This window comes from Zootoca vivipara, chromosome 1 (genome assembly GCF_963506605.1).
Source record: "Zootoca vivipara chromosome 1, rZooViv1.1, whole genome shotgun sequence".
NCBI classification, from domain to species: Eukaryota; Metazoa; Chordata; class Lepidosauria; order Squamata; family Lacertidae; genus Zootoca; species Zootoca vivipara.
In genome coordinates, this window is record NC_083276.1 from 79,179,070 (window position 1) to 79,199,676 (window position 20,607).

Here is a 20,607-nt window from a genome sequence, read left to right on the forward strand (position 1 = left end):
CTTTGAAGGGCAGCTCTGAGTTGTTAAATTCTAGACTCTCGTCAAAGGTTAACTTAAGAATGACGTGGGTGTAGTTAAGCGGTATCTGGAGGGAAACAGTTAACAACCATTGGATTTGTGCTAGTTATGGGGGAAGTTTGAAGAACTTGATTCATGTCCACGACAGAACCCTGATTGGGATTTTCTGTCTTGTGTCCTCAGTACAATTTTTGGGAGAGGTTCCTATCCAAAAGGTTTAGAAACTTGGTTTTTTCCCTCTTTCCTGTAATGATAGCTGATGTCAGATTATGTTGAAATCTTTCCTTGTGTGGAATGTAGGCAGCCTTGCTTATACCTAAAGCATGCCTGAAGCCTCTCCACCCTTAATGGAAAGAAATGACACCCTTTTGAAGTCGGTCTGTTGCTTTACTAATAACTGCTTTTTACAGTTGGTATGTTTCTGACCCATCTTAATCCCTCCTGTAAACTGGGGAAAAGGTTAATCTTCCTCAAAGAACAGACTAAATCAGGGATGAGGAATCTGGGGCCCTCCAGATGTTGGACTGCAGTCATGTCTGACCATTGGCCATCTTGGCTGTGGTTGATAGGAGCAGTTGGTACAGTATGAGACCCTTAATCTGGAAAACCAGAGTTTCCCTATCTGTGGATTAGATTGTGTATCTACCAGAGGATGAATGACTGCTGGGAGAAGTGCAGAAAGAAACACCAAGGTGCACCTGTAGTAACAAAACCAGATGCCTTCATCTGCCCCAGCTGCAACAAAACATTTCCATTCCATTATCAGTTTCTACAATCACAGCAGGTGTTGCAACTCCAACCGTTTGACTTCACCCTCGAAGACGCACTCTCCTACTGTTTATTGAGGCAGACGGATGCCAAAACCAAGGGATTTCTTCCTTGGAACTTTCAATAACGGTCCCAAATGGGTTTCCTGTGCTTTGTGGTGTGCTAGGCCAAAATGGCAGAGCAGTAGCAGAAAATAAACAGTGGTTCTCATTTGATGCCCTGAGAACTGTAGGTGCTTTTCAAGGTTTCCAGTTTAGTGAGCATGAGATTCTGCAAATGCTGACACCCAAAATTGTAAGTGATTCTCTTTCTGCCCCCCTGAATGTTGCTACAGCAATTGCTATATCCTGACAGGAGTCAGTTATTGGGCCTGTAAATGGCTCAAGATCCTGTGTTAAAGCATAGCCAGATCACAACATCCAACTCTCTGTAATTTAACAGGGGCATTGTCCAGCTGTGCTTTCTGTTTGTGCTATTTAAAGCTACAAGGAACTGAAATTTTTTCTTCAGTTGACTTGTCACCTGCTTTTTAGAAATAGATTGTAGGCAAAGAAAAGCTGTGTGTTTAGTAATGTTTGCTAATGTGTGTTTAGTAAAGGGATATAGCGCAAAAGATGGTGCCCTGTATATAGTGTAATCAAGCTATGGCCACTCAGCAAAACTGCTTCTTCATTATCTGTCCTACAGTTGACTTGGGCAGCCAGCAAAAAAAAAACTCGTAATGCTTATCAAGCAAGTGGTTTTTAACCACTGAGCCTTAATCTTTCTATCCGTAAGTGCTGTTGTGTGTGCGCTCCCCAAATTTTTGAGACCTGACACCTTTTTTTCTGCAGTGTTAGATGTGGAAGCATACTTCACTCTCATTCTCAAAAAGGTTATATCACTCTATATTGTCTCAGAACATTGGGCCGGCCTCTTCCTTGCAATGGTGGGACTGACCAATTAGTCCTGCTTTCTGATGCTTGTTGATCCTCCGCTCAAGGATGGAATTTTGCTTTGGGAGCACCTGGGATATTTCTGGGACTCCCACACTCTCCTTGGCTTGGTGGAATTAGAACTGGTTTCATAATTGTGCGGTGCTCAAGTGCCCAGACTTAACCAGCACGTAAGCAAAAGCCTATGCATTATGGCGTGATCTGCTCAACCCAATGTTTTTGCCTTCTCAGCTGTTCTGTAGCTCATTGTATGTGATTCCAGTGTCTCTTAAGAGGCTGCGCGCCCATGAAGCTTCATTTTTTTTATAAAAAAAATCATGCCATCCTAGATGGAACGCATCTGTGAGCCCATGTCATTTAGTTATCTCTGCCTCCTTCCCTTCATCAGCTGTGTTCTCGCTGGTTTCCATGATCACTTCCATTAGCCCGACAAAGTCTCCTTCTGCTAGAGAGATGCCCGAGTCATTGGGAGAAGAGCTGGCTGCCTTTCTCTGATCCTTGGTAGGATAAGTGTTGGTGACTCCACTTCCTGCATCTCTGGCAGCCCCTGGCGCTGTTGGCAAATCCTGCTCCATGCCTCCAGGGGAAACCTCTGAGGCAGAGCCAACAGCAGCATTTCCTTTGCCCAGATGGGATCTCTCAAGCACTGGGGATGTCAAGGGTGTGAAGGGGAAGCAGGTGGGAGGGCCATTGCTGCTAGGGGTCTTGATACCGTAGGAGTGGAGGTAGCTGGGGTAGTCTGGGTTTGGAGTTGCTGAGCGGTCTGGTGTAAACCAGGGCTGCCGGTGGCCTTTCAGACCCTTGACGTTTGCCTGCATCTCAGGATCTGGGGACTCTGCAAAGAAAGGAAACTTGGGACTTGCCGAGCCCGCTGAGGACAGTGGCCCTCCTGGGCTTCCCAAAGGGGCAATCTCCTTTGATCCATTGGTCAAGTTTTTTGCCACCTCTTCAATGGTCACTGCCAAGGAGTCTGAAGTCTGGCCTTTCTCCGTTGGCCAAACAAAAGTTTCTCTAGTTCCTGATCCAAGAGAGTTCTCACTTCTGTCCATGTCGCTGGCTCTGCAAGGAGATTGGCTGGTGGAGTTGTCCCTCAAAGAAGCAGAGCAGGCGGCGATGCTGGAGAGAGCAGGCGGCTTCTTGCGGCCTTGACGTCTGGATGGGAAGATCATGGGGATGGAGCTGATGGGCGTCTGTGGGGCGCTGTAGAAGCCAGGCCTCTCGTAGAACGGAGTGGATATGAAGGCATCAAATTCTCTCAGTTTGCTGGCCGCCTTGTCCCATTGGTCCTGGGAGCTGAAGCTTGCCGGGGAGCAGTCTCCCCTTTGCTGGTTGATACTGGTTGGGCTGCTGGGTTTGCCCACATCTGGGTATGCGTAATAAGGGGAAGAAGGCACACTGTCGTTCCTCCGGCGCATCAGGTTCATTCGGGACGACCTGGGGAAAGTGGGGGACTGGACGTGCAGGAAGCGGCTGATGTGGCCCAGCAATGGTGTCGAGTGGTTTGCTTCCTCGTTCTCTTTAATCTGTTCCAGGGGTTGGAATTCCATCTCTTCTTTCTGCATGCTGGAGAAGGGAAATAAGCAGTTGTACACAGTGACTGGAGAGATTAGAAAATGTAGGGTGCCTCTAAACTCCTATGTTGGGTGCACTCTGAACAGTGCCATCTCCATGTTCTGGAGAGCCCTTGGAGAGAAAACATCCTTTACCACCTCTTTCCACCTTATGTCAGGGGTCCCACTCCAAGCCCCTGTTGCTGTTGCTTCCCCTGACTATTGCTGTCACCTGTTCAGTGTTCACCAGGCAGAGAACTACTAATGAGCAAGCAAATGTGGCACAGATTGCTGCTCCTCACGAACATGGCTCCTTACTTGCTCACCCCCTTTGTGGGCCAGAGAGAGAGAGAAGAGGTGAGCAAGTGGGCAGCAACAGCAAGGAAGATGAGAAGGGGTGGGACCAGGGGGCTCTCAACTATTGAGGTATGAGGATTTGGTAGGTGCTTGACCATGCCAGTCAATGATTCTTGTGCCCAGTAGGAATACTTCTGTGTTTTTTTGATACTAGCATGTCTACTCATAGTTGTTTTTTGCTTCCAGGTTTGGCCCAAGACATTTTGCTGCAAAATTCCTCCTCGTCAAGGGGTGCAATATCCAAGGCTGATCAAGTTAGTTTAGCACCCGAGGCAAAAAAATTCCACAAGCAGCTCTCCCCACTCATTGGCAGTAAAAAAACAAAACAAAAAACCAATAATAAATCACTAACAATTTGCTGCCTTCTTACGATATCTAAAATCAGCTGCCTGAGGTGGCTGCCTCAATTTGCCCAATGATAGGGCCGGCTATGTGTGTGCTTACAAAACAAAAATATGAAAATCTCGCACCAGGAGAAGCTGACCTATGAGACAAGTTGCTCAGACATTACATATAGCACAGTCTTATTTATTCAAACACCTCAGAGGATGCGGATGTTCATAAACAGCTTATTTGGCCGTCTGCACCTTGATTACCTTGGCCAGTGGTATTCGCTTGATTACCTGCAGCCCACAAGGTGAGGTGTGGCAGAGCTAAAGAGGTGGGTCTTGGCAACATATCACAAAGAATTTGGCTATTTGTGGTTTGGGTGACTGAGGTTCTGCTGGGAGCCATAGCAACAGCAAAAACAAGCTCCACAGCAACTCAAAACAGCCAAATGGCGCGTTCTGGTAGAGTGGTGTGAGCATTGGAGGAATGTCAAATTATATGCTAACTGCAAACTCATTCTCCTTATGTAGCCAAAATGGCATCATCCATGAGCAAGAGCAGGCTTGTGGAAGTACAAAATGTTTAACGGTTTTTAAAAATACATTCTGTTGAACACTGTCCTCTTCTGGTTTATTACTTTGTGTGCAGGAAGAGGGCACGGCTGGCTGGCTGGAACCCTGAACAGGAGCACTCCCCACTGCAACATGTTATTTGATCTCCTCCTTGGGTGGTTTTCTGCTAGTAAGTCTCAAAACTTTTGTGGAACTATAACTACGAACACGTGCATAATATCATGAGCTTCCATAAGCAAACGCCTACTTCAGCTCCTGTGCCTGGAAAGGGTTGCTTTACATCACTTGCCTGATGTCAAAGGTCGAGCCTAGGAAAGATGTCCGCTTATAATCTGCAGTTGCTGCTGTGTAGGGTGGCTGTGGGTCTGGTTCGTTCCAATATGGGTCCTTCTGCAGGGTGGGCAAGTCCTGGTGCATTTCATCCACTGCCATAAGGGAGACCTGCGTAGACAAGACGCACATGTCAGGCACAATGGGGTCAAAACTCAATGGCACTGTGAATGTGTTTGCTCTTATTCTTCCATTTCTGAGAAAACATCCATTTCTAATAATTTGGGGGGCGGTTGCAATTTAAGAATGGCTGAGGCGATGACTGTGTTCAGTTGGGAGTGCTGGAGAGCTTATGATAATAGAGCAGCTCACTAAGATAACTATGTTATTGTGGCTTGCTGGAGTCTTGATAACCCTCTCCTTTTTTGGGTGGGCGAGTCCCAGGCAGACAAAAAAAAAAGCTGGAGGTTTATGGCATCTGTAGTAGGCTCAGCTCATGGCTGAGTGGGGCTATCCTCAGCTTGGTAGACCACAAGTTGTGCAGGCCTGTCTTGGAGGAAAGGTTGATTATGCCTTGGATGTACATGAAGTAGCATAAGATCATGAGTAGCAGGCAAATGATAAAAGTGCGGTAAAGATTGAAAGCTCAAGGAGGGGTGAGTATGGGAAGCCTCCTTCCAAATTTTGATATAGAAACATCTTGAAATGTCATACGTTAATTTAGAAGCACACTAGGCCTTCTGATAACAAAGCCACACAACAAGAAAGTCATGCTTGGCTCAGAGAGCTGCCAATGCTATATGAAGCTTCTTCTCAGAGCCATGATTTCATCTTATTGAATGCTGGATGTCTAGTGAATCGCTGAAAAGGAATGTTGAGGTTAATTCAGTTTGAATTCAGTCCCTAGTTGAGAGGCCCTAGTTTGAGATGCCTCAAAGGGGAAAGAGCTGCCCTGTGGGAAGCGCAAGAAAGGCCTCAAACTCACCTGCAGATTCCTATCAATGAGCCAGTTGGTTTCAAAGTCGTCGTCATCCTCCCCAAATGGATTAATGAGCTGTTCAGCCACCTGTGAAATGTGTGCAATGAAAGCATTGCTGATCAGCACTGGACAGGAAACATCATCCGTCAGTTGTTTCAGATGTCTTGTGAAGACATAGGTTGGTAGTTAACTAAGCTTTATTCAGAGTACAGTATACCCACTGAAATTAATGGAGATGACTAAGTCAAGTAAAACTTAGTTGAATAACACCCATACCTGTTAGCCTAGGCTTTCCTTGACTCAGAAGGTTGGTCTGTTATTGCTGAAATCCTGTTTATGTTTTTATAATGCTGTTTTACTGGTTTTTATGTTGTATTTTTAGCTTTATGATAATGTTTCTTTGTTTTTGTGTTGTACTCATACATACAGGTTAGAGATTGTTACATATTATGTGGATTAGAAATGCTTTTAAATGAAATGAAATGAAAATGGCTCCTTAGCTGTGGAACTAAGGATGGTCCAGGTTGTTTTAAAAAATGGGCTTCACTATTATATTTAAGACAATATTATCTTGTCCAGTCAGCAGGATTAAAAGGCAAGTTAACAGACCAAAAGGATCTGGCACTTTGTTTTAAAAAAAAGAAAGGTGAGATGTTGATCTATTTGCTTGCTATGCACTGCCTTACCAATACAATTTGCATTTGAAGAAGACCTTGCCAGCTCCAGCTACTTAATAATATTTTGTTAAGCTAGCTCACTAGAAAGAAAACCTCTTGATGGGATGGAGTGCAGAGGTAAGAGTGGTGGCTGGAACAGAAGACACAGCACCTCGCACTTGCATGCCCCTTTGGTCCTTTAAATCACCCACCATCTTCCAGTTACCCATGGATGGGCAGACCTGTGTTTGAAGATCTAGGTCTGCCGCCATCATGTGGACTTTTGGCCATTCTATAAATCCTGGATTTGCCTCTGTCTAATGTGACTTCAGGATGTGTCTCGGCTACTCAAAAAAGAACTTCGGAAGTTCTATCCTGATGGGCAGAAGTTCCTGGGGGAATCCACACCCTCTCCTTTGAACAGACCTTTAGCCAGCCAGCATAGAAGAAAAACTGCAGGAAGGTGAAGATGGGCACAAAGAGATCCATCTCGTGGCCGGGATACGCCTTTGCAGGGTCCAGGAACTGTCGGCCAATTAAACAAGCCAGGAAAAAGCTGTAGACGGCCACTGTGACCACCTTGGAGAAAGAGACGCCGTGTGTTAGGGCCTTTTAAGATACTGCGGCTTATTGGGGTGGGGGTTGCACAGCCATTACTGAGCTATGGTTCACAAAAGGAAGTGCTTCTGCGGGGGTAGTATCATTATGACCCAGAGTAAAGTCACTAACCCAAGAAAGCAAACTCCTCGCCCTCAACAAGCACAACCGTGTTCTGTCTCTTTTGCTGTGGTTTCACTGATGCCTCACGCACCCATGGGGTCTGAAATGCCTATGAGATTGCTGCAAGACACATCACCTGCCCCTCTCCCGCCGCCTACCTACCACATGGGTAAGCACCACCGTTCCAAACCCCTTCCATTGGTTCTTTTCATTCATTTTTTTTCTCCTTCCAGAAACTTCAGCCACATCTTCCAGTACTTGAGTGAATCCCTCATACAGTTTCAATACAAACCCCCCCCCCCCGCCCATGTTATCTTCTTGCAGCAAGTTCAGGCCCATTTGCTTCCACACTGGGAAGATTTATGGGGATTTTTAAAATGTGGCTAGTATTAGAAAAGCACTAGGTGAAAGCAGGGTTATATTTCCATGAAAAAGGACCTTTGTCTGGAAAGCCCCAAAGATTTTGAAGATCTCAGTTATTGTCTCACTTCCTCGTCCCTTTTGCCTCAAAAGAACTACTCTGGCTCTAAATTCTCTACTAATTCTTCAGCTTTTTTGAGTTCTACAATTCACTGTTTGATCTTTCCAATATACGGGACCTATAAAGGCACCATGGTTAATGTCCCATTTCATTTCTACATCGTTTACAATCCAAAATCTGGCTCAGAATGCCTCTTGTCATTATTTTAGGCCCTATGGCTATGCAGAAAACAACTAACTCGTGGAAATAGACTGCGCATGTACAGTCTTCACCTTTATTTGCCTTTCATCCTGGCTTGCAGGGTTCGATATCTATCTTCCATTAACCTGAATGGTTGGTCCACAGGGACAGAAATCCTTTTTCTCGGCACAACAGAGTCTGGCAGAGTGCACTATTTAAGCAACAGGGTTGCATAAGACATGCGAGGAAGCTGGCACCGTAACGTCTACCCTGAGGCTGCAGTTTGGGCGGTGGTGAGCAGTTAACATGCCTGGTGTCTAATGCAGATAACAGCCTTCCTTTTGCACAGAGGGCAGGAACAGCATGCCAAGAGATGTGAAGCTGCGTTTGTAGGGCTCAAGCAAAAACATGATTCACTGGATGGGAGTGAGCTTAGTAGGGCAAGTTTTGATATGCTCAAGGAGAGGAAGATAAAATAAGGGCCCAAAATCATTAATCATGAAAATTCCCTGTCATTGTATGGGGAGTTATTATGTGCTATGTGTTTGACTGCAACCGCATAAGACGTTGTGACTTGAGTATACAACATCTGGCGCACTAGAGTTGTGTGCATGGGATTAATAAACAAAGGTTACGTGAGCAGGTGATGCAAGGAATGGGTTTGAAGGCTACAGAAGATCATGCATGCAGTATGCATGTCTGTGGTTGTGCCGAGGAAAGCTAACAATTTTATTTATTTATTAAATTTGTATACCGCCCTTCATCTGTAGATTCCAGGGCGGTTCACAACATAAAGAATACAAGATAAAAACACAAAATACACAATAAAAATGAGAGCAAAGTAAACAACGGCAAACCAATATCCCCCCTCCCACTTGGGGATTCAAGTGGAAGGGCTTTAAGTGCAGGTACGTATTTGTACATGAGGGCTTTGGATGTGTTCCGAGGCTAATAATAGAGGAGCCCTCTTGGGTCAGACCAAAGGCTGACTAGCCCAGCATTCCATTTCCCACAGTGGTGAACCAGATGCCTATGCTCACAAGCAGGGCATACGGAAACAGCCTTCTACTGCGGCCATTGCCAAGTGACTGGTACAGTTTTCTGAAGCATGCTGCCTCTGGTCCTGGAGGTAGCAACAGCCACCATGACCAGCAGCAGCCACTGACAGCCTTATCCTACATGAATTTTTCATATCCCACTTCAAAGCTGCCTTACGTCGGTGGCCTTCACTACATCTGGTGGGAGCAAATTCCATAGTGCGCTGTGTGAAGAAATACATCCTTTTTGTCTGCTCTGAAACTCCAATCATCTAGCCTTTTTGCATAACACCAGATATTCTAATATTAGGAGAAAGAAAGGCGGGGAACCCACTCTATTCATGTCCCCTCTCCTCAACTCACCTCTTTTTTTTCTAAACTAAAAAGCCCAACATGTTGTTACGTTTCCTTGTACAGTACGGGAGTTGCTCCAGCTTGGTTTGCATTTTGATAGCAAGTTTGATTATTTTAAATCCCATTGAAATAAATGAGTGTTAAGTGAGCTAGCTTGATTTTACCTTGGGCCAAGACTCATTTAATTTTGTCTGGAGAATATATACCAGTTCTCACCTGTGTGTAGACCAATGGAATGCTGATCCAATCATACCCATAGAGTCTCCCACACTGACTGCGCAAAGTGTTCATTTCCTGTTGGAGGGAAGGACAAGTATTGATAAAGGTACAGATGATGCGCCACAGAGCGTGCCCCCTCCCCCACTTTGCCTTTATTATTTGTTTCTTTGCAAATGTTTGTATACTGCCAAACATTTAAAAAATATTGAGGCGGTGAACAACATAAAATCATAAATAAAATCAAATTACAAATAATGCATCAATGAATCAGATTAATAACTCAGCTTAACTGGATTGCCTCTCAAGGAAAGCCAGGATGCACAAATGTGTTTTAAGGAGGTGCCCAAATGTCAGTACTATGTGCACCTGTCTGATGATTACCGGGAGCACATTCCAGAGGGCAGATGCTGCAACACGAAAAGTCCTGGTTTTGTAGACATAAGAGGAATCTCGGGAGAATGCAGAAATACTAAGTGTCTCTCCCAAGGAATGCAGTGTTCACATCACAATGTCCTCATCCCACTGTATTTTTCCATTTAATCAGGATTTACTGTTTCCATGGAAAACCCATTAAGTAAAAACAAACCAACAAACAAACCAAAACTGGTAAATTCAGATTAAATGGGGAGGCAGGGGTGGTGTTTTAACAAGGATGAAATTGTGTGGACACTGTGGAAAAACTTGTGTTCATGAGCAGCACTGAGTCACAATCAGCTGCTGTGTGGAAGCACCCAGTGAAGCAGTTTTTCCTCCTTTTCTCACTCTTTGCGAGGGGTTCCTCCTTGTGGTCCTTGAAGCACATCACAGACTCACATGACCCTGCTTTAGCCTGTCTATTGACTTGCCTTCTCTGAGCCCAAAGTGAGCACTGCCAATTGCAATATTGTTTTGTTATTTTGTCAGTAGGGACACAGAAGGTTTTGGGTCCACAGCTCCCTGCATACCACTGACCTGTCTGGTCTTAAGCTGCCTATCATCATATCCCATCCTTGATGGCCTGCAGCAATTATTCTGCCTCTGCTCCTACCTGGAGAGAGACCTGATGTTCTCTGTTCAGGAAACTACAGCATGGTTGGCTGACACCCACTTATATATCATGAACTCACATTCAAGATGCCTTGCAGGAGCACGCTGTCACGGATCCTTCCATCATTACGTGCCTTCACTGCCAGGTTCGAGAACCACACACAGGGGATCCAGAACTTGTTATGGGGTGAGTTTAAACTGTCAAACTTCTTGTGTTCTTCTGGAGTCATCAGGCCTATGCAAACAAGAAGATGGAGGGGAGAAGGAGGACAGTTTACATTAATCCCGTCACGCAGGTTGTATTTTGGAGTGGAAGTAAACCTGTTGACCTCAAAAACAATTTTTGGGACCTCAAAGTGTCTTAAAAATAAACAGCAAAAATTAATAACACAATAGCACAAATTCAAATATATATTTGTAAATAAACACAGATATTACCCATTCCCCTAATATAAGCCGCACCTTTAAAATTCAAGAGGGGGGGGGAAGAGAGACAATACTCGAATATAAGCCACTCCCTTAAAATTCTGCAGGCACTCACACCTGTTCCATTTTACCGTATGTCTGTTTCAGCAGCAATATCGTAAAACCCAATTTTTGTAAGGTCGCAAATTTAAGCCTCAGTTAAACTTTTCATGGTCGGAATTTGGAAAAAAAGTGTGGCATATATTCGGGCCAATACCGTACAAAACACCAAAAGCTCCCAATGGCCACCTTCCAAAGGAAACCAAACCTGGATATGTGCTGTACCCCTAGAACTGCTAACCACTTGGAGATGTGGGAAGAGCTTAACAGGAGCTTCAGAGTAGGTCCCATAACAATTATAACTTGCCCAGTTGCTCTGAACCCTTAGATTTGATAGGCTGAAGGCATCATGGATTGAGAGCCAGTGTAGTGTGGGAGATTAAATCTCAGGCTAGAAGTGAGAAGCTCACTGAGTCACCTTGGGCCAGTCACTATCTCTCAATCCAACCTACCTCACACGACTGTTGTAGGGATAAAAAGCAACGGGGAAAACCCTGTACTCTGCCTATTAGTTTCCTTGGAGGAAAAAAAGCAGGATATAAATGTAATTAACAAGCAGGATTGCCTCCCTCCCTCCTCTAACCAACTCTTGGCATTTCAAAAAGGGTCCCCCTGGATGTCTTCATTTGTGGCACTGAGGATGGGAATCACTTTAAACACATTTTGTCTTAGCTGGTAATCACTGTGATGGATAGTACCTGCTGTCACAATATGTTCAATGCTGGGAAATCGCTTGAAGACAGCAGTGCTGACTGAGCGCAAGATCAGCACACCCAGCAGATTGATGTAGCGCATGAGCGTGCGCCGAAGGAGGCGGCCGTACTCGTCCTTCCCATCCACGCTGCTTGAGACCAGGTTCATAATGCGGTCAGGCCACGGGATGCTCTCATACTGTCCCCACCATCGAGACACCACTAAGGTGACATAAAAGCCTAGAGTGAAAACAAAGAGATGGTTAGTGAGGATTTGTTGTCGTTTAGTCGTTTAGTCGTGTCTGACTCTTCGTGACCCCATGGACCATAGCACCCCAGGCACTCCTGTCTTGCACTGCCTCCCACAGTTTGGTCAAACTCATGTTCGTAGCTTTGAGAACACTGTCCAACCATCTCATCGTCCCCTTCTCCTAGTGCCCTCAATCTTTCCCAACATCAGGGTCTTTTCCAGGGAGTCTTCTCTTCTCATGAGGTGGCCAAAGTATTGGAGCCTCAGCTTCACGATCTGTCCTTCCAGTGAGCACTCAGGGCTGATTTCCTTCAGAATGGATAGGTTTGATCTTCTTGCAGTCCATGGGACTCTCAAGAGTCTCCTCCAGCACCATAATTCAAAAGCATCAATTCTTCGGCGATCAGCCTTCTTGATAGTCCAGCTCTCACTTCCATACATCACTACTGGGAAAACCATAGCTTTAACTATACGGACCTAGTGAGGATGATAGGAACCAAAAGGAAAGGGCTGCAGGAACAGATCCAATTTGAGCAGAATTGGCAGTCAAGGGACACACACACAAGCTCTGAGCCACAAACCTTTTCAGTTTTGAGCTTTCACAAGACATCATTTGAGCTTTCACAAGACATCACATGTTCAAGTTTTTGTCTCACAAAACTGAAGAAAGCTGAAAATCTTTGGAATCCAAATTACGTTTGCTTGACTCTGGGTGGCCTCATTATATGCTCAGCACCCTGGCTGTAGTGACTGAGCTTGAGAGATCTTTATTTGCAGTATTTGCAGTTGATACTGTGAGAAAGATCCCTCAGCCCTGCTCAGGGACGGCTCTAGGGATAGGCTGGGTGGCGCGGGGCGCGGGGCCGGCAGGGGGGCACTGCGCAGCGTGCTGCGCCCACCCACCAGCCGCAGCAAGAAGCGGGGCGGGGGCGCCGGAGCGATCTCCGCACCACGGCACCAGGGCACCCGACATGCTTGAGACGGCCCTGGCCCTGCTCTTCTATCATTTAGCAATACCCTGTCAGAATGGGCACTACCATACTGTTCCTCATAGACTTATGAGCCCAGAGTAGGGAGAATGCTTTGTCAAAGCCTGACATGAAACTGTCAATAAGAATGGTCAAAGGCCTCTTGGCAGAGAGCCATCTTGCCTTTCAGAGAAGACATATTTATGCGAACTTCTGTCTGGTGTTTCTTAAGGGGTGTGAGAAATTCTTCAGCAGCCTTCAGATTTCATGCCAGGCAGGAACAGCTGTCATAGCCTAACTATGTCCTCCTTTGTGAAGAAGTACTTTGTTTTGTGTGTTCCAATTTTTCCAACATTCAGCTTCATAGGATGTTATAAGAGAGGGAGAAAAACATTTCCCTATTGTTAACACTGAGAAACAACAGAGTCTGTGACTCTCAACTGAAGTGCTTTGCTACCGATCATTCTAGGTACAGATAGAGAGATATTAGGGGCACCATTCTGGATTTTCTGCCTCAAGCACCAAAATGTTTTTGCTGACCCTGGCTATAGGTAAAGGTAAAGGGGCCCCTGACCATCAGGTCCAGTCGTGTCCGACTCTGGGGTTGCGGCGCTCTTCTCGCTCTATAGGCCGAGGGAGCTGGCGTTTGTCCGCAGACAGCTTCCGGGTCATGTGGCCAGCATGACAAAGCTGCTTCTGGCGAACCAGAGCAGCGCACGGAAACGCCGTTTACCTTCCCGCCGGAGCGGTCCCTATTTATCTACTTGCACTTTGATGTGCTTTCCAACTGCTAGGTGGGCAGGAGCTGGGACCAAGCAAAGGGAGCTCACCTGGCTATACCGTACATGTTACAAATAAGCAAATAAATGATGTCAGGGTTTCACACCATTCTTTCCCCATTTTTACATGCCTTACCTAGTACAAAGGACACCGGGATCAGTTCGGCATAGCTATTGCAGTACATAGCCAATTTCTCAAACATCAGCCTTTGGCTCTCATTCAGAACCAGCCTGTAATGGAAACACAGGGGAATATTTCCAGTTTCAAAACTACAAAGGGGATTTCTCAGTACAGTAATGGGTACTGAGAAAAGCAAAAAGGAAGAAAAAGAGCTTCCTGCAAAATCATGGGCTCTTGTTGCTATTTGGACAATATCGTACAACAAAATCACTTTTGTTTTCATTTGTTGTGCGCAGTGAGATGATGTCCCTCAATGTAGCAATGTAATGCTTTGCTTATATAAGAAGCTCGTGTTTCTCTGAGATTCAAAACACTCAAATCTAGGAGAAATATAATCTTTCAAGTAACTTTTGTGGTTCTGTGGTTCCTTATTGCACAGCTCCAGTACAACATTGAACACAATCCCCTCACCGTTGGGTTTGTTTTTTTAAGTGTTCAGATTTATTCTTTTTAAAAAAATAGGTGCTATGTATCTGCCCCTCTGTGGATCACATGGAAAAACAGCCTCTCCGCTGACTTCTGAGGGTGCTGCCTCCTTGGTTGAGCCAGGCAACTGTGTCCAGTCTCAGGCCTCCTCTCGGGAGAGCTGCCTCCTTCCTACAGCTCAACAGACTCTGGTTTGTTGGTTTGCAAGTTTGGGGAGAGAAGGAGGGAAACATTCTTTCCTTAAAAGCACCCGCTGCCTTTCCAAAGATTGAGCTCAAAACGAAGGCCAAAATCTACTGTGATTTTTTTTTTTTGGACAATTAGTTTGCTGTGGTTCATATTTAGCTGTGTTGTTTTCTGGCTCTACGTATGTGGAAGCAGGCTCCTCCTTCCCTGTCTCTCGAAAGGAAGACTGATCAGCTACAGGTGAATGAGATACTGTATTGAGCAGTCCTCTACCAACTGTTCCCCTGCAGAAGTCTTGTGCCAAATCTAAAACGTGCTTGCATGATGCATGCAGAAAGACCCTAAAGAAACCAACTGGACTTAAAAGAAATGCTCACCTGTAGATGAGGCTGATGCCAAAGTAGAAAGAGATGAAGATTAAGAACTCGCAATAGAGGAGTTTGTAGATGCTCCCTTTCCATCGGAGCAGGAGCTGTGAGAAGGTGCCCAGGCGTGCATCAGCTACACGGTATGTGTATGTCACTGTCATCACAAGGCCTGCTAAGAAACAAACAGCAACATGATGGGGGGTGCGGGAGAGCGGGTCCTGTAGAAAGACAAAACCAGCTTTGGCAGGTTGGAGAATTGGATAACCTGGATAAAATCAGTGCTTTTTTGTGTGTGTAGGTTCTTACCAGGGCAGGGAACCATTACCTGTTTTTTGCTGCCTTTGGCAGCCCTTTTGTGCTGACACCCACAGCAATTTTATTGAGAGGAATACTGGCACCTCACTCTCTCTCTACACACACACACACGGAAGCAAGCAAGCACTGGGCAAAACTGTATGCAATTTCATTGTGTTTATGTGAGAGAGGGGGAAGGTAGCCTTGCAGTAACTCGGAGCAGAGCTTTTTGAGTGACTGGCCCTGATATCTGTGCAATAATAGCATTCCTATCAAGATATGACAGGCATCCACTTTCTGGAAACGAAGAAATTTTTCTTCCAACAGGTTTTCCCAGCCGGATAAATGGGCCCTTCTGTTTGGTTTTGGTTTTGTTTGGAATGTATTGGCTTTTTTTCCTTTTTGTATTTTTAACTGTTTTTAATGTACACGGTCTTGAGACTATTTTGTAGAAACCTATTAGTAAATTAATTTTAATTATTATAATAGTCCCAATGAATCTATCTCAAATTGACAACAAATGCTGAAGGAAATATACTGTGAAAACCATATATAGATTGCTATGGCTAGTGCCCAAATAAAGTTTCTATCCATCTAACCAAATAACGATGATCGGATCGATAGGTCAGCAGAGTAAATGTCCATCATTGTGCATGATGAGCTGCATTTGTTGCATGCTTTTTTCTTACATGGACATATTTTCCATGTTGGAAAAAAGTATGTTTGATGGGATCTCAGTGGGTGGATCCTTGGTGTCACAAACACAATTTGTTGCAGAAAGTAAGGATGTCGGATTATATCGGATACACATATACAAGGCATTTTAAGGCAACCACAGCCAAGCACTTTAAGTAGTGTCCCGAGGCTCCCCCGACCATCATGCACAGATATTGAGGGTGCACAGGGGGCTACAGGGGAGAGGAGAGAAGCAGGAAGTTCCATTGTGCAATTTGGAAAGAAATAGAATGCATCTTCCCATGATGGAGAAGGCTGGGGCCAGATGTCCTCTGTACCTGCTCTCTCTGCTGCCCAGGTGCTAAGATGGGCAACTGCTCTCTCTCTTCTTAGGATTAGTCTTTACATTGGACTTGGATTGGATGGTTCGTTGAATAAAGGATGCCTTCAAACAGAAGACTTTCCTCTCTGACAGTCCTTCAAATAGAAGACTTTTCCTCCTGAGGCAAGAAGTGAGCAGGAATAAAGAAGTAACTGGAAAATATCTGGTATCTGAAGAAGTGTGCATGCACATGAAAGCTTATACCCAGAACAAACTTAGTTGGTCTCTAAGGTGCTACTGAACAAAAAAATTTATTTAGTGGAAAATAAGGAGAAGGAAATTGGGGGACATCTAAAGGAACCGAAAGTTGGAGTATGAGAAAAGAAAAGGCGAGATGTAAGAAAAAGTTTATTCAGTAGTACTAACAACTCAGGTTTGGACTGCTGCCCAGGAGATAGTCTACACATTAAAGAGAGCATTAAAGTATGTTGCTTCTCAGAAGGGCCTTCTCCACAAACCATCAATAACAGCATTTGGTTTGGACCGTTGTGTTTGGATAAGGGTGAGCAGGAGGGGTGATTGTATAGTACGGTGCAGAAATAAGGTATAGTAAAAGGTGGAAGAGGCTTCCTGCACGTTCTATGCATGTTCCACAGAAATGCACAAACTTATCCTCTAGACCGAGTTTGTCCAAGCAGGCAGAAACACAACGAAATGTTTTCTATGGAATTTTTTTTTCCCTGACCATGTAGGTTTAACAGTATCTTGATGATGTGGATTTCCTGGCTCAGTCATGTCATCGCCTGGAGTTGCTCAGCCTGATGGATGAACCTTTCACAAGGTCCCAGTGTTTATATTATTGTGTTCCTAGCCACGTGTTTGCCAGAGGCAGCTTGAAGATTATTCCAATATGTAATGCCAAATACATAACACAGAAATGTTGTATGGTAGCCAGTCTATCTGTAAGAATAGCTCAGCCCCCAAATAAGCATATTGTCTGCTGAATTGTCCGTCTCACCGTGCTTTTTTCTCTCAAACACCGTGCCTTTTTCTCTCAAGCCCTAGATGATTATGCACCTGAACTGCATTGGTAGCAAGAAAATGCCAGGGCTTATCCACACTTACCTTTCCTCAATGCTTTCCAGGCATGGTCTGTGCCTTAAAGCTCCATGTCCAAATGCCTTTTCCCCCCATTGCTCCAGAGTTTTCCCTGTGTAAACCCACTTTTTATAGCTCAGTTGGAGCAAACAGCTATCTGTGGGAAACCCAAATTGATGTTTGCTCCGACTGAGTCTTAAAGAGCGGGTTCTCATGGGGAAAGCTCAGCCTCCCCCCCCCCCAAAAAACCCCCACACTCAACAAAAAGTGAGTGTAGATAAACCCCCAGTCTAGTCTGGGGCTGCTATTTGGTAATGTTACAGCTAGATACTTTTGTTTTAAAAATTGTCGTCAATGCTAGCAACGCTGCTGAAGACGAACCTTTTTAAATTGTGTATATTAGAATAATCACATAAACAAGGCCCCCTTCACCTCTTTCCTAGATGGGTGGCAAACATGCCAGTCAGATAGTGTTCACCAATGCCAATTTCATTTTCTAATCTACAGTCATCTGCATTCTCCCATAACCACAACATTAGATTCCAGCAGAAATGAAGCATGGCTGTGTCTCTCAGCTGCCCAGCCTGCTTCTAGCCTCTAGCTCAGAGACACACAACTCTGGCATTTGTCCTTCACACTAACAGCCAGGTGGGGGTGGGGGCCCCATCCATTTCCTCTCTGGCACAGAGCCACTTCCTTTGTTACCCTAAGGACCCATACTTAGGGGCCATTACCAAGAAACTTGCCTGGCTATTCCAGCAATTGAATCTTCATTGGATCCTGGAATTAGAACGGATTTAGGCATACAGCTTACCCCCACCCCCACCTCATCCTCCAAAATTCACAACACAACAAATCCACAAATATGGAAAAGATAAAGGAAATGACCACACACACACACACTTGAACCACTTGAAGATATTCCTTGATTGTGTGTGTGTGTGTTTTGTTATGGCAACTTCATTTGCGCCTCCACCGCACCCAGGTAGAATTTTTCTTATGCAATACAAATACGAAATGCATTTTTACCAAAGATGGAAAACTCCAAGACTTGCCTGTGTAAATAATGCCCGTGAATTCTTCAGCAGTATATAGAAAGTCTTGTGCCTTTTCCTTTCCCTCCTAGTCTAGAATGCCCCCCCCCTGCCCTGCTATATTGCTTACTGTGGGAGGAAACTGGGAGGTTAACCATGCCAAATCAAACTTCTAGAAGCAGAGGAGAGAATGCACTGATCGCCAAAGAAGAAGAGAAGAAAGTTGTAATGCTTCCTCTTATGGGATCCGGTGGAGCAAAAGAGCATATTCTGTATTATATGATGCCAGGGTGCTTTGAATTAGGTGTTGGGTGGGCTCTTCTATGGTAGAGATATTTAAAAAGAGCCTGGGTGGCTGCTTTTCAGAGATGCTATAGCACCAGGTTTTCTGCATCAGCAGTAAGGTTGGAAAAATGGTGTTTTAGGTCCCTTACAATACTATGATTTGACATATCCTTGTACTGCACCTGGAATACCTATGGAGAAACAAACACACTAATTCCTCCTTATTCTCAATCTGAGAATAAGTGAATACATCTACTGATATCCTACGGTTAGAGGTTTCTTCATTGTTTTCCCCAGTCCAACTTCTCCCTGGTACTCACTGGTTAAGGCTCCCTTGGCTCAGGAGCTGGTAGAGTGACAGACACTAAACACTCCTATAAACTCTATATGTGCAGACAGGCATACACTCTTAAAATAAGGAAGGATCCATATCCAAAGTCACATAACATGGAGGAACTACCTTGTAACACACTTTAAACAGCTTTTGTCCTTACTATTAGACTGGCTGAGGCTGACGTCCTATTGGGAGAGTTAAGTCCCATTGAACACAGTGGGACCTACAGCAGAGCAAACATGCACAGGCTTGGAAAACACAGCGGATGGTGGCCTTTCCTACTATTTTACAGTTCACGGATTCCTCTGCATGGAACAGGACTTGTAATCTCCCTGGAATAATTGTGAGTACGGTAGTTGCTATTTCAGGTGAATTTTTCTAAAATACAAAGCTGTGGCACACCCACCCACCCCGGGGGCCTTTATAATGCAAATACTCTGCGGATCTCATAGAACAGTAGATCACTGGATTTGTGCATTGAGAAAAAAGAGTTTGCCAATGTGCTTTTTTGGGGGGGGGGACAGCTTTCAAGAATTAAATCATTTTAAATGTGAACATTGGAATGCCCAACGTGAGAATGCCAATTTTGCATTTTAAAGTGCACCCTTAGACCTCATGGCCAGCCGCAAAGGGAGAACAAGACCTTCTAGTTTATGCAAGAGGAAATTGTGGCAAGAGTTGCTTGACCTTCAGGGACAAGAGAGGCTGTACCTGCTGCGCCACCCTCATCTCCTGTGAAAGATACAAGAACCCCAGGTGGTTCCTCCTTTGCACCTGTATCCGCAGTATTCTCGTGGTGGCCAAATGTACAGAACTGGCAGCCTCCCTCTGCCCCAATTAAACTAAATAAAGATGCCTTGTTATTAAAAAAAAAGTGGAAACACATGTATCCCTAAGCAAAAAGAAAATCTGTCCCATTCTAGGACAGCGACACAGCAGCCCTCGGGGAGTTACTTACCAAAGTAGGCTCCGGCCCTGCAGCTGGGACTGGAGACGTTTGGCCTCGCATGTGTCCTGGCGAGGTTCTTTGTCGGCACACGCCACACTCCACCTCTTCCCACCTCTGTGGCTTGTGGGTGATTGAACCTGACAGTGACACGGTGCTCTAAGAAGCCTGAAACCCACTTGGGAGTTGCAACCGGTCACTTGATTCCTTAATCCCACCCCCATTACAAAAGGAACTCTGTTGTCTTTTGCTGTGTTCTCTCCTAATCTTCCAAGTAAGCCCTGCGTGTTTAGAGAGAGGCAGGCGACGGGGGGGGGGGAGAGAAGCGGGGGGTGGGTGGCCCCTCAGCTGCCGCCCGCCTGCTCCTGCTTGCACTCACTCCTGGCACAGCCGTGGCAGCCGCAAGAAGAAAGGCATTTCTCCTGCTAATTCTTTCCTGTTTGGATCTTTTCTGAATGTCACCGTTTTTCAGAAGCCCCGGGGATTAAGTGGGGCTGGAATTTTCCACACAGTTTATAAGGGTTTTGTCATGCTGCACTGAGCGCAACCCACCCACGGGCCTTCTTCTGGGACTCCAAACGATGGCTTCCTGTGAGCTGGGATGCTCTCTGGCCTCCAGGAACCTGAACTTGGGCCCAGTTCACACATTCAAGGCTCGTCACTCCATGGGTTGTTTCCTCACTTGATGGCTCGGTATTTGGTGGCTTGAAATGGAACATGTGGGCTTCTTCACTGGGAAGCATAGGTGGAGATATGGACACTCTCTCTTGTGGGACTTGATCTACAATGGCT

The 20,607-nt window shown here is 45.3% G+C and overlaps 1 protein-coding gene across 1 annotated transcript; it reads right to left on the bottom strand.

The window, feature by feature from the left end:
* Positions 1 to 1,675: 1,675 nt before the first annotated feature.
* Positions 1,676 to 19,949, bottom strand: BEST1 (bestrophin 1). Its single transcript, XM_035123269.2, has 10 exons — positions 19,828 to 19,949; positions 14,837 to 14,996; positions 13,803 to 13,897; positions 11,676 to 11,909; positions 10,533 to 10,687; positions 9,424 to 9,501; positions 6,862 to 7,014; positions 5,786 to 5,866; positions 4,820 to 4,971; positions 1,676 to 3,284 (listed from the first exon to the last, which is right to left on the bottom strand). The coding sequence occupies exons 2-10, from the start codon at positions 14,986 to 14,988 to the stop codon at positions 2,075 to 2,077; spliced, it is 2,310 nt and encodes a 769-aa protein (XP_034979160.1). The 5' UTR covers positions 14,989 to 14,996; positions 19,828 to 19,949; the 3' UTR covers positions 1,676 to 2,074.
* Between the last annotated feature and the right edge of the window lie 658 nt (positions 19,950 to 20,607).